The sequence below is a fragment of the Gopherus flavomarginatus genome, chromosome 1 (assembly GCF_025201925.1).
Source record: "Gopherus flavomarginatus isolate rGopFla2 chromosome 1, rGopFla2.mat.asm, whole genome shotgun sequence".
NCBI lineage: Eukaryota > Metazoa > Chordata > Testudines > Testudinidae > Gopherus > Gopherus flavomarginatus.
Genome location: NC_066617.1, coordinates 69,646,811 through 69,660,706, shown reverse-complemented (window position 1 = coordinate 69,660,706; position 13,896 = coordinate 69,646,811). Strand labels below are relative to the sequence as shown.

Sequence of the window (13,896 nt, the reverse complement as noted above, 5' to 3'; positions counted from 1 at the left end):
CATTGACAACCAAATTCAGAGAATGCATACTGCAAGGAATGAAAAAGGCCGTAAGATTGATTTCCATCATTCTCCTTTGCACACCACTGTCTTTACGCTTCATATTACTCCCATTATCATAGCCTTGGCCACGTAAGTTTTCAACAGATAATGACATTGTTTCAAGCTCTTGTTGAAAAGTTTCAGTCATAAATGCTCCCGTCGTCTCCTTCAGTGGTATGAAACCCAAAAAATATTACTTTATGAGCACTTCAACATTATCTTCATCTGCAGACTCTTCCATATCCACAAAACGAATGATCATTGTCATTTGTTCGACATGGCTCACATCTGTCGTACAGTACAGTATTATTGAAAAGTATTTTGAAAAATGGCCATGTAGTGAGGCAGTGTGGCTCCCCACCATCCCAGGGGGGAAGAGCCATCTGGAGGCTGGAATGGGCAGAGCTAGGGAGCTCTGATCCCACCCCTCAGAGGGTCAGGCGGTGACCCGGAACTATAAAGGCCAGCCTTCAGAGCTCAGTAGGAGCCCAGCCGCCGGAGAGAGCAGACATCCCTAGTGGAGCCCACGACTGGGAGAGGCCCGCGGCCCAAGGTGGCCGCCCAGATTGGCCTGGCCTGCCCTGCACCCGCTATCCGGAGGAGTTGCCGGACCTGCCCTGCGCCTGCTATACGGATCTCAACCCCTGCCCCGAAGAACCCATGCTCCTGGATCCCCCAGAGGCCAACACCAGGACCCAGGTAGGGCCTGAGGGGGAGTGTGGAAGTAGCCTGGGGGCAGCAGAACCCAGTCTGGCTGCAGCACTACCAGAGCCTATGTCGGTGTGTTGCGTCCAGGATCCCCACTGACTAAGCCGCGGATCTTTGGCTACTGCTAGGGCCCTGGGCTGGGAGCAGTGGAGTGGGAGGGCCTGCGTCCCCCCTGCCACCCAACTCCTGGATGTCAGACTCCTCCTCTCCATGGCCTGAGGAGGCTGGAGCCTGTTGTTACTGCTCAGCCCTACCTGAGGGCCTGAGCACCCTGACTCAGCATTTGTTGCCCTGCCTTGACCCAGGGCCTGAGCCTAATACTGTTGTTACTGTTCAGCCCTGACTGAGGGCCTGAACCCAGACTTAGCGGTGTTGTCCTCCCCTGAGCCAGGGCCGGGCTAACCGCATTTTGGCCAGCTACAGCAAGGGCTACCGAGGGAGACCCCCTGGCCGGACTAATTCCCCGGAACCAACGGTGTGTAGTGGCCCGGTGTGGCTCCCCACTGCTCCAGAGAGGGTCGAGCCCCAGCGAACTCTTGTACAGGGCAGCTTCTACAATTTTTTTTTAAATGGCATTTGCTAGGATTTGAATCAGTTCATTTTGCATATTTTTTCCTAAGTAATGAAGCTGTCTTTCATGATCAGTTATTTTACATAGATGCTCTTTCATGACTGGATCAAACAAAATTAGGTATGCAACAAATTTTAAAAAGTTTCATTACTTGGAAATTTTTCATTTCTACCACAGCCGCAGAATGCTAAATTATGCCGACTGAGAACTCTCACTAAAGCAATCAGATGCTCTAATATTTGTTGCCAATATTCTTCTTTTTCCTTGATCACACATACATTTTCTTCATCGATAGTTTATCCTTTTTTCAATCGTAATTCAAGTTTTATCCAATTCTGAAAACATTCCAAATGTTCTGTATCTCTTTCATGTGAAGAGATAATTGAACATACGTTTTTCCAGTCCTTTGAACCATTTTCAGTAAACAATGAACCAATTGCTTGATTTCTAAACAACTTGCAGTAAAAGCAAAACACAGAGTCCTTTGATACTTTGTCAGTTTCAATTAATTTCTTCCCCATTAATGAGTTTTCTCTTGTAATGCTGAGCAGAGAATTTTCTTTTATTTCCATCCTCAGGGAAAGGAAATTCATGAACTTGTTTGGGACCATGCTCCACGAGAATTTGCCGCACACTGTCATCACATCTGGGCCATGTAGCTGGGTCCCATACTGTAACTTGTTTAAGCAGCAAAGAGTCCTGTGGCACCTTATAGACTAACAGACATATTGGAGCATGACGTATTCATCGTATTCACCCACAAAAGCTCATGCTCCAATACATCTGTTAGTCTATAAGGTGCCACAGGACTCTTTGCTGCTTTTACAGATCCAGACTAACATGGTTACCCCTCTGATACATGTAACTTGTTTGTAACTTCCTCATCCTTTCTTCCTTCTACTTCATTTTCTTCAATTTCTGCATGTCTCTCTGAAGGTGAATACATTTTCTCCACTTCCATATCAGTCTGATGCTGTGAGCTGCCTTCATCTAGAAATAAATTTCCATCATCTTGAGTTTCCAAACTGCTTTTTTGTGGATGTGAGCTATCCTCATCTTGAAGTAATATACCTTCATCTTGATGTTACAAACTGCTTTCATGCGGATATGAGCTAACCTCCTCTCCAAGTAAAATTCCTTCATCTGGATGCTGTGAACTGCTTCCATCTTTATTTGGATTAAAGAGAAGATATTTCAGGAAGGATCCCTGCTGTTTTGCTTGGTCCTTTTCCTTCTCAGCCTTTTGTTTACGATACTCAGCTCCTGAGAGTTTTCTTTTCCATCTTTCTGCCATGGGGCATTTGAATATTGTTATATACTGTGCTCCTGACTGCAAGCATTATAGCATTAAGGATGGCTGACACACCACATGGTTGGTGATTTAAAGCACATTGCAGCCATCGCAACACGTCTTTTCACTGCTTAAAGGTTCAATGATTAGTAACATACACTCGCTTACCTATTAAAACACTTAGTTACAGTGTTTACATGGAAACAAAATGACCTTTTTCGACGTTATAACCTGACACCGGTTGTTTGGAAAGTAATCCCCTTCCTCACAGTTATCTGCTTGGAGTGTGACGTCATCACTTTTCTAGTCTATTAAGAGTTAACACTGTTACTTTTCTTTCATGGACCTTATTTATTACATGTGAACCAGTTATAACAAAAAAAGTTCATAATTATACAGCCCGATAATAACGCTAAGGTTTAATAACGCTTAAAGACACTCACATTTTGGATTTATAATGCTGAAAGACTTTATTCTTTATTCTTTGGCACCAAGAAACATAATTTTCCACAGTATTCAATCAATTCTTAACCATCTACCTGTGGCGTGTGTTAAAATGACCATTTGACATGTATCAAACTCACAATATCTCAGCTCTACATGAATTTCCGGCTATGCGACTGTGACGTTGCACTCTGTATGATTTTATGAAAATATGCTAATATAACTGGAAAACGCTTCATGCAAAAGGTCTCTTGTAAGGTATCATTACAAAGCTTATAATCTACTGAGTGTGATCATCCTATTTGTATAAATGTACCACTCTTGTATCTGAAACTAGAAATATGAAATATAACTCTGAGGGCCTATTGTAATTATGCAGTGTGGGCCATTAATGGTGGTTTGGAATCTTGATGACTCCCATTAACCAGGAAAATTTACTGCAGATGGTTCTGTTTTACCTGTATATGTGTGTGCTGGCAAGTAGGTAATGAAGTCGTACAGTGACACGTGATCATGTCACCTAAAATGGAATCCATCTTTAACCTGGTGCTTTTCCTTTGAGAAGCAGGGGATGGGTAGGTGGGGGTGGTGGTTCCCAGAGGGACAAAAGATTCCTGCCTTATGCAAAAGATATGTAAGTGAGTGGAACAGAGAAAAGGGAGAGCCATCATGATAGTTACCACCGGAGCTGGAACAACGGCTGTACCAGCGGAAAGGATTGTGCCCAGATTAGGAAGAGTGAAAGAGACTTATTGAAACATCTTTCAGGGTGAGATTTTATCTGTACTCAATTGTATTACTGTATTAGGCTTAGATTTACATGTTTTGTTCTATTTTGCTTGGTAATTCACTTTGTTCTGTCTGTTACTACTTGGAATCACTTAAATTCTACCTTCTGTATTTAATAAAATCACTTTTTACTTTTTAATTAACCCAGAGTATGTATTAATACCTGGCAGGGGGCAAACAGCTGTGCATATCTCTCAATCAGTGTTATAGAGGGTGAACAATTTGTGTGTTTACCCTGCATAAGCTTTATATAGGGTAAAACAGATTTATTTGGGTTTTAGACCCCATTGGGAGTTGGGTATCTGTGTGTTAAAGACAGGAACACTTCTTAAATCAATAGATGGATTGTTATGTGGTATGGTATTCAGTTTCTCCATAACAAACACAGCTAAAATGCTTCATTCTTAGCCTCCAGGCCTAGATTTGTACCTTACTACACATACAATTGATAGATGTTAAAAACAAAACCCACCCCAGAACTGTACTGACTTTCATCTTAATCAGGAGAACTGTGCAAATACAGGCAGGGAAGATGTAAGGTTCTTGGGAGGCTTTGGGCCTACCCAGAGTGCTTTGCAAGAACGAGGCCCACACATATTGTGAGTGATTGGCTTTAATGAAGGTAAAGTGACACACCCGCAACGGGGACTCCTGGCGTTGCTGTTACGGAGGCGGGAAACCCAGCGCACCGAAGCTTGGCCTGGTATGGAGCCCAAAGGCAGGACCAAAACCATGCAGCTATATATACAGTCTAAAAAGCATCTTATGCATATGCAAATAGGGACTTTTTACAAGCTGTGTTCGCCCCTGGGCCATAGGCCAGGGACTTTTCACAGGCGGTATACGCCCTTTGGCCGAGGGCCATGCAAACTGGTCCTAACCAGTTAGAAGCAGATTATACCTGGCGTGTCGTGTCCTACAGTGACCGGTGGCCGAGAAAGCGCAAATACCCTAGCTAGGCTGTGACACAATCTTTCGCGGTTCCCTACAAAAGAGAACAGCACTATGAAGAAAGCCCTGTTGGGAAATCCTAAGTTAATATTTCTATCCCTTTGTAAAGACAAAAAATGTTAATTTCCTCATTCATCTGTCTACAGTTTGATTTTAACAGAGCACTGCAGAAGTTTGCCAAGCTGTGTGTATTAATATATGTGACTAATGCCATTACAACTCACAGGTTTTTCCTTGATGGTTCGGGGAGAGGGAATCCTTCAAGCCATTTTTGGAGCCACAAGAACTTTCCTATTTTCACATTTTTTTTCTCCACTTGCCATCCTAAAGACTTTGGATTCCTAGGCCAGATCCTGTAAAGTATTTAGGCGCCTAACTCCCATTTAAATCTATGGGAGCTGGCAGTTGCTCTCACCAGAGATGTACGAGGTTGTGGCTGTCCCTCCCTGTCAGGCTCGGAGAGAGCACAGGCCCCCTTGCTCCTGCGTTTCTAGAAAGATGGGCTAAAAGGGGGATTAGCAGTCTCCACTGTCCTGGTCACCTAGGCAGGGACCAGGCCGCAAGAAGTCCAGGGCTCAGGCCCTCATACAGCGTGGTGCAGCCAGCAGTCATGAGGCTCTGGCCCTTTGGGCAGCGTGGAGCAACCAACGATCTAGGGGCTCTGACCCTCTAGGCAGAGCAGCCAGCAGTCTCAGAGCTCTGGCCCTCTGGAAAGGGCAGAGCAGGAAGCAGGAAGCAGTCTAGCGCCTGATGTTCTGGCTCAGGGAGACAGCCGACAAATGCAGGCCTCTTGGCCTAAGGTGGGGACGCTGTCACCCCAGGGGTAGGGGTGGCAGCAGGGGATGGGGGACCTGGGCCACCCTACTCCGCCAGGTCCCAGCCCAAGGCCGTAACAGTGGCAGAGGGTTCCACCATGTGGTCAGTGGGGATCCCACCACAACACGCTGACCAGAATTCTGGCAGCACAGTGGAAAGCTAACTCTGCCAGCTAGTAACAGTCTCCAAGGGAGTATCTGCTAGCTGGGGTTTGCAGGAGTGCTGGGAGTCCTCCTCCTCTCCCACTGACCTCAGCGGATGACTCATGTGCTTCAATACTGTGTTAAACTGGGACCAGCATCATGTGGCCAGTGTAAGATGTTCAGTGTTGCTAACTATTCATTGCTTTGCTTTTAAATGCTTGGGTTGTTGTAAATGATGTGATGAGTGACATCAGCGTATTTGAGTAAGTACCTAAACAGATTTTTTAAACCCAAATTCATGGTTTTGGAATGTAATTATATATAACAGATTTCAATTCTGCACCATGTGTTTACAAACTATGATAGTTGAGATAAAATATTTAGGACTCCCTAATGATGCACTTCTCTCATACTCTTTATTTTATAGTGCTAGGCCCAGCTCCTCACAGGTATTTGGGCTCCTAACTTCCATTGACTTCAGTGGGCCCAAGTTCATAATCTCATATTCAGTTTCTCTTCTACATGAACCAATAATCACAAAAACTACGTGCAAAGTAAGTAATTTTATTGATTGTAATGAATGTAAGCTCGCAAGCAAGATGACATATTACTATAATTAGCAGAACAAAATAGTAGCAGGATCTCACAGGAAAAACAGATTTGATTTATCTTCATGTGTATATATAATATAGAGCTGAAAAAAAGATTTTACACTGTGCAGAACACAAAATAAGTTACTGCAGCTGGTCACATGGAAAGATCCACAGACTTACCAGCAAGGAGTAAAATATTTGCATTTCACCAGTTAGTTGCACTAAACCTCTCTCTTGAGTTTGTTTTATTTTGAACATGATTAACTGTAAAATGGAAACAAGTGTAGGGAACATTTTGCTCTATGCAAATCCCTGCTAATTTGCAAGGGAACCAAGCTGGGATAAATAAACTCCAACACTTTACAGCTGGCAACCTCTGATCCACTGGGAGACATCTGTTCCTTTGCAGTACTTCTTCCATGCCACCCTGTGTGAGTTAAAAATTATGTTAATTGATTACGGCAAACTCATAAATTAGCGAAAAGGCTCTGAAGAAAAATACCAACTGCTTTAAATGTATGTACATGGTTAATATTTGTGCAGACAGCAAAAATAATCTAACAAGTAATTTGCCACTGGCCCAATTCTGGTACAGCACCTGCCTACTCTGCATGGACCAGCTGGATCCTGCATCCTGGATCATGCCTGAATCAATCTCAAGCATAGCAACACTTCCTAAAATATTGCCAGAATGATTTTCAAAAGGCCCACTTACCAACTTCTATTCCAGCCACAGAAAATTGGTGTATTTGCAGAACTACTGCTCATTGCCATCAGGGCCAGTTCTAGGTCTTCTGCTGTCCCAAGCAAAAATTTTTTGGCTGCCCCCCGTCCCAGTCCTGGGCTCCCCTCTGCACCCCCTTGCTGTCCTAGCCCTGGGCTCTCCCCCCCCACACCCCCTGCCGCTTCAGCCCTGGGCTACCCCCTGCCGCCCCCACCAGTGCCCCTCCCCCACACTTCCTACTGCCCCAGCCCTGGGCTCTCCCTACCCCCCCACCTGCACCCTCCTTCCACCGCAGCCCTGGGTCACTGGTAACTTGCTCCCAGGGCAGGTCATTAAGCAGGAATTTTGGATGTGCACAAAACACAGACAGGATTGGTTCCCATATGGTTACAGAGCTGCAGTAAAGTAGAACAATTTTCAGCTTGTGTGATTGGAGGATATCTGGATGCATATTATAAGACTGTCCTCCATAAATGAGGAAAAGTTGAGGTGCCTTTATTATTCTTTTGTTCTACTCTCTCTTTCTCTGGGGAATTTGCCAATGCAATGTTACTGTCGTCCTTTTAAACAAACAAAAAGGCAATGGCTGTTGAAAATAGCAATTCCAGTCCTAAAAACCACTGGGAAGCATTTCTTGCTCAGTTTTATCCTACTTTTTCTACAGCAAGTTACAGTGGATCAGTATATTTGATTTGGGAGAAATGAAGTAACAGCTGCCCAAACTGAGCTCGAGCAGTCCTGAATTTTGAGGTGTTCAAATCTGGAAGGCAGGTGCTGTGTGTGTGTGTGTGGAGGGGGGGGCTGTGTGCTCCGCGGGGGAGCACGACAGCATGTATGCAGCACCATGTCTGGCGCTGCGCGAAGCCAGACACGCCGGTCTGAGTGGCACGGTAAGGGGGCTGGGGGCTGGAGAAGGGGTAGGGGATTCTGGGGGAGCAGTCAAGGGACAGGGAGCGGGGGGGGGGGCTTGGATGGGGTGGAGGTTCAGGGGGCAGTAAGGGGCAGGGAGAAGGGGGGATAAGATGGGTCAGGAGTTTGGGGGGGCAGTCAGACAGGCAGCGGTTGGATAGGCATGGGAGTTCCAGGGGTTTGTCAGGGGACAGGTAGGGGGTGGTGTCCTAGAGGGGAAGTTGGGGGGGGTCTCAGGATGGGGCAATTGGGGACAAGGAGTAGGGAGGCTTAGATAGAGGGTGGGGTCCCGGGAGGGGGTGATCAAGGGACAGCTAGTGGGGGGGGGCGGGGTTGGATGAGTTGGGGTTTCTGTGGGGGGCAGTCAGAGGGAGTGGATGGTGGCAGGGTGGGGCTTCCCTCCCCATGGAGTGTCCTGTTTTTTGAATGTTAAAATATGGTCTCCCTACCATCCACAGTGCAACTCTCCACTCACAGCATGCTGCCGCATGAGGTCCCCCTCCTTCCTTTCCAGTTGGTAGTGACCAAGGGAATGCTGGGAAATGTAGTTCTTTCCCTGCTCCAAGGCTGGCTCTATAGGCAGAGAGTTAACCAAGGAACTACAGCTCCCAGAGCCCCCTGTTGGTTCCTGCCACCCCTGCAAATGGGCTGCCCCAAGCAGGCGCTTGCTTTGCTGGTGCCTAAACTTGCTCCCGATTGCCTTTTAGCTACAGCTTCTGGAGAAAGTTGATTTCAGTTCTATCCCCAGTGTCATATGAAGGATCAAGTGGCCCTGGTGTGTAGCATAGACATAATCTTGAACTCCTTGATGGTTCTGGATTTGTCACATTGGTGTTTGAATTCCTGGGAACCTCAGATGCTCATCAAATATATTTCTCTAAGTAGACGAGTGTGTGCGCGCTTGTAATACCTTAGAGATTAACAAATTTATTTGGGCATAAACTTTTGTGGGCTAAAGCTTATGCCCAAAAAGATCTGTTAGTCTCTAAGGTGCCATAAGGACACCTTGTTGTTTTTGTTGATACTGACTAACCCCGCTACCACTCTGAAACCTGTGCTTGTAATGTTATGGACAAGTGCCTGGCTGAACCTGGGCAGGAAGGAGTTAATTGTCCTGTGGACAGCAGCTGAAGCCAGTCCCATTTCACCTGGACTGTTGTTTAAAGCAGATAGGAAAGTCTCCCATTCACAGCGACACTGCCCTATACTGAATGGAATCAGAACTGATAAACGATGTCATAAGCCCTAGAGGTTTTTTCAGTCCAAGTGGTAGGAGTTTTTGGAGGAGGAAGATCTGAGTGTTATCTCCACTGCTGTTCTAAATGTCCTGATGACCTTGATCATAGCTAGAACTGAGAATCCTGAATGTCCATAAATTTATTGTGCTATGAACTCTTAGCTTACAAGTTCTAAGTTCAAATGTTAATAAATATATTATCTTCTTATTGTTTCTATACAAGCTTGTTTATCCAAAAGAAGATCGTAGTCTCTCTCTTTTAACTAGCCTCCCCCTAAGTATACATGCAAGTATGTCACTGTTAGTTGTTGTAAGAGTTTTAAACATACCATGCACCCATGCCATTGGGATCGCGAACAACTCTCTTTGCACAATTTACACTCGCTGTAATGTCTTCTGTCAGTAAATCTAAAGAAATACAATGGTAACAGGAGGGAGAAGAAAAATCAACATTTTCCCCTTCATTTTTTTCAGTCAGTCATCCTAAATTGATATTGAAATTAGATTTTATTGATTGTTATTATTTACTAATCAAGTTGATGATGGTAGCATCTAAAGTCAACCAAGAATGGGGCCCAGTGGTGTTAGGCACTGTACAAGCACAGAATACCAGATGTCCTTGCTCTGAAGAGTTTACAGTCTGAATGTAAAGACACACTCAGGGTCAGGGAAAGGGATAGAACACACAAGCAGAGTGAACAATGTGATGGTATCAATCATCATGTTATTTCACAACTGGGTCCTAGCTTTAGAATGCTGTCAGTCTGTGGGCTAGTTATACCATAGCCAGCTACTGCAAGGTGTCTTGTACCCTCCTCTGAAGCATGTGGTACTGGCCAGTGCAATTGGAAACATTATACAGGACTACAGGACCGCTGGTCTGATCCATATGGCAAATGCTATGTTCTTCTCTTTGTAGTTTCTATCTAGTTCTATTTTCATTTGGCTTTCTTTGCTGTGTTTTATATATACCGTAACTCCTCACTTAACGTTGTAGTTATGTTCCTGAAAAATGTGACTTTAAGTGAAACGATGTTAAGTGAATCCGATTTCCTCATAAGAATGAATGTAAATGGGTGTGTGGGGGGGTTAGGTTCCAGAGAATTTTTTTTTGCCATACAGTACTATAGTTGGGAGGTGCCCCCGCCTTACGCCGCACAGACACAGCCCACTAGCACTGGAGACGAGGAGGGAGGCATGGAGGCTGAAGGTGCTGTAGGCTAGGAGAAGCATGTTGCGCAGAAGCAGCGGCAGCTTCCCCTACTCTGCAAGCGCAAGGGGTAGGGGGTTCAACCCTTCCTCCAAGCCCCCACCCTTAACCCACCTCTTCTTCCCCCCCACCCTTTACTCTGCACGCCACATCCTCGCTCTTCCCCTCCGCCTCCTGCCCGCGGCAATCAGCTGGCTTGCGGTATTCAGGAGGGAGGGTGGAGGAGGGAGGACATGGCGCACAGGTTCCCCCTTCCTCCTGAACACCACAAACCAGCTGATTGTCACGGGTAGGAGGCAAGGGAGGAAGGCGGGAGGTGTGCTTGCATACTCGCTCCTGCCCACAGCAATCATCTGGCTTGTGACGTTCAGGGGGCAGGAAGGGTGGGGGGAGGAACAAGGACTGGGCATGGAGGCTCCCCCTCCCTCCTGCCCACAGCAATCAGCTGATTTGTGGCATTCGGGAGGCAGGGGAGGGAGGAGGAGCCTGCACACCAAGTCCTCGCTCCCCCCCCTCCGAAATGCTGCAAGCCAGTTGATTGCTGCAGGCAGGAAGTGGGGGAAGGAAGGGAAAGGTGCTGATCTGCGGGGTCTGCTGGCAAGTGGGAGGCCCTGGGGGGGCATAGGTGAGCTGATGGGGGGCTGCCAGCTGTGGACAAAGCAGGCAGCCAAACAACGTTATAGGGGAGCATTGCACAACTTTAAATGGAGCATGTTCTGTAATTGAGCAGGGACCTAAGATCGAAACAACATTAACCGAGAGGATGTTAAGTGGGGAGTTACTGTAATGATCTTATTTCAAAGCAAATTTTGTTCTAGTACTATAAAGGGATATCACACCATCTGCTTCAATATCATACCCTTGTCTGAACATTTAAAACCAAATATTACTACAAGTAGCACCAAAGAGCCACTAGAAATTCAAAGAAATGAAGAAAAATATTGTTTGGTATTTTTTCCATCTTCTTTACTGGGTGACCTTGACAGCTCTTTGGGTGAAATATGTCTTAGGTAAGACCATATGTCCTGTGCTAACTTTCTCCAAAAGGGTTGGGTTTACCCTTTGTGAATAGCTATTTTGTGGTTTTCTGTGTAGTCAGAGAGAAAGTTCCCTATGTTGATTTTGTGAGTGTAACACAGCAACAGAGGAGACTAGTCCAAAAAAATACAATAATTGTAAAAGTTCGAAAAATGGCAGGGGGTGGGTGAAGGGAAATTGCAGCACTTGAAATTACTTTAAATTCATTCTTAAAGTGGATTAGATTTCAAGCTGATTGTTTCTTTAAACTATAAACATTAAAATGTGTATTTTTAAAACCAAGCAAGATCAGGAACCAGCATTTGTGCTAGCATTCCACATAGCAGTGAATTTCATGCTCTAAGAACGAAGTTAAGTGTCCTGAAATCAACATAACTGGTAAGTACTAAATGTGTTTCCAAAAAGGAATTGTTTTTAATAAAGAAACCTAAAAAAGAAAATCGGAAAAAAGGAACACTATTCCTTTTGGAAAAATCCTTTGGGAACCCCCTTCTGTAGCATACATACATCCGCACACATTGAAACCCCGCCCTTCTGCCTGTAGAATAAGGGGTTGTTTCTTTTTTTAATATAGGGCTACTAGCAACAAAACCTGCCTTCAGTTCTAACTTTGCAACGCCATAGGCTCACACTGGTGTAAAAGGGCAGAATTGCCCGCTCATAGTGTTACCTGTGGGAACATTATATTGCACCTACCACGACACTGGATTACACATGCATTCTTGGCTCCTGGAGTCTTGCCATCATTGCACCACCAGTGGCTGTTGATTTGTAAAATCCCATAGTCAGTGCTTCGGTCACCAGGGTTGTAGTTCGTGGCACCTGTGTTAAAGTTGCTCTCGTATCTTGCTGTGCACACCCCTGTGAAGGTTCCGTTTAAAAAAAATAACCACACACAGATTGATGTATTTTCTCTGGTGATAAAAACTTCTCACAGGTTGATATTTTACATAAATGTGAATCTAAATGCCCCTGTATCACCAATTTGTAGATGATGCAAATAATTATTTAGTACAAAGTACACACAGGTAGTTTTGCTTCCTTTTAATCTGATCAGATTCACAATCCTTATTAAATATGAAGAGTAAGAAAAAAACCATTCTACATGTAAAATTTTTGATTGTCATATGAACACCACATGGGGCCAATATCTTTGAAGGAAACACCAGGAAGTGTTTTGGGGGTAGGGATGCCAACTTTCTAATTGCTGAAAATCAAACTCCTGAGGCCCCGCCCCAGCCACACCTCTTCCCCAAAGCCCTGCCCCCACTCACTCTTCTCTCACCCTCTCCCTATCGCTCACTGCTCTCCCTCTTCCCTGTTGCTGGATTGTCTCATCCTCCCTCCCTCACAGCTGGGCTCCCTCTGCTCCAGGGCTGGGAAAGGAGCTGCAGTTGGACTTTTAGCCTACCTCCCTCCGGTCTGCAAATAGAAGGCAACCATGGTTGAGTGAGGGCTGTCGAAGGTTGATGACCCAGCACCTCCCCTCCCACTCCCACCCTCCGTGGTAAGGGGACTTTTGGTCTCCAGTCAGTACATCTGACTGGACACTTCCAGGTCCGCTTTTTGATTGGAAAACTAGCACCTGTCAACTTATCCTCTTTCCCTCCCTGACCCCTGAACCACATGGACATCTCCTCCAAGGAAGCAGACTTACAATGTCCCAAGCTGTAGCCCCAGTATCCGTCCAGCCCAAGCCGTTTCATTGCTCTTGCCAGTTCACACCTTTCGTAGATCTTCCCATGAGCGGCCAGGGGCAGGAGGAGAAGCCCCAGGATGAGCAAAGCCTTCATGCTGGCAGCGTAGCAAACCCAGTCTCCTACCACTGAGACTAGAGACGACGTGTGCCTGCTAATACTGGGGAGGAACAACTGGGAATAGTTCAAGTCACGCCCTTCCCTTCAGCTCTCAGCTGCTCCTCCTCCCATGCTGGACAGCTAATGCAACAGCCCCTCCATGCAGCTCCCAGCTTTGAATGATAAACTGCAAATACTTTGGTAGGTGGGTTAAAAGGTTATCTAGTTCACTCTGGCATCTGTAAGTTCTGCCGTCTTTGGAGATGCAGTATGCCCTAGTGGACAGAGCACTGGACTGGGATCCAGCAGGCCTACACTGTAGTGCAAGCTTTGTCTCTGGCCGGCTGGGTGACCTTGAACACGTTACTTCACCCCTGCCTCAGTTTCCCCATATGCAGAAAGGGGATAATGCTACCTCTCTTGTGGCCTATATGCTCTGTATAGGTATTGCTAGGTATTATTATGCTGAGCAAGTGCTATTCTGAAACTTACACTAATAAGTCTCAGCAATGACTGGCTTTCTACACCCTAAGAGAACAGTTTATACTACATCTTTTTCTCCAGTGGTGGAAGAACACCTTTACTACAGGGATGTGTGCTAAATTAGGGCCCTGGCGCTATCTACACTTCCCCA

General features: G+C 45.7%; 1 protein-coding gene across 1 annotated transcript; it reads right to left on the bottom strand.

The window, feature by feature from the left end:
• Positions 1-6,299: 6,299 nt before the first annotated feature.
• LYZ (lysozyme) lies at positions 6,300-13,385 on the bottom strand. The gene is made up of 4 exons (XM_050935960.1): positions 13,124-13,385; positions 12,163-12,327; positions 9,548-9,626; positions 6,300-6,775 (listed from the first exon to the last, which is right to left on the bottom strand). Exons 1-4 carry the CDS (start codon positions 13,257-13,259, stop codon positions 6,709-6,711), a joined length of 447 nt encoding a protein of 148 aa, XP_050791917.1. The 5' UTR covers positions 13,260-13,385; the 3' UTR covers positions 6,300-6,708.
• Positions 13,386-13,896: the final 511 nt, after the last annotated feature.

Coding starts and splice junctions, on each gene's coding strand:
- LYZ (XM_050935960.1), bottom strand. CDS start 13,259: ATGAAGGCTTTGCTCATCCTGGGGCTTCTCCTCCTGCCCCTGGCCGCT. Junction 9,627..12,162: donor ATGTGTAATCCAGTGTCGTG/GTAGGTGCAATA, acceptor GTATTTCTTTAG/ATTTACTGACAGAAGACATT. Junction 6,776..9,547: donor CCCAATGGCATGGGTGCATG/GTATGTTTAAAA, acceptor TAACTCACACAG/GGTGGCATGGAAGAAGTACT.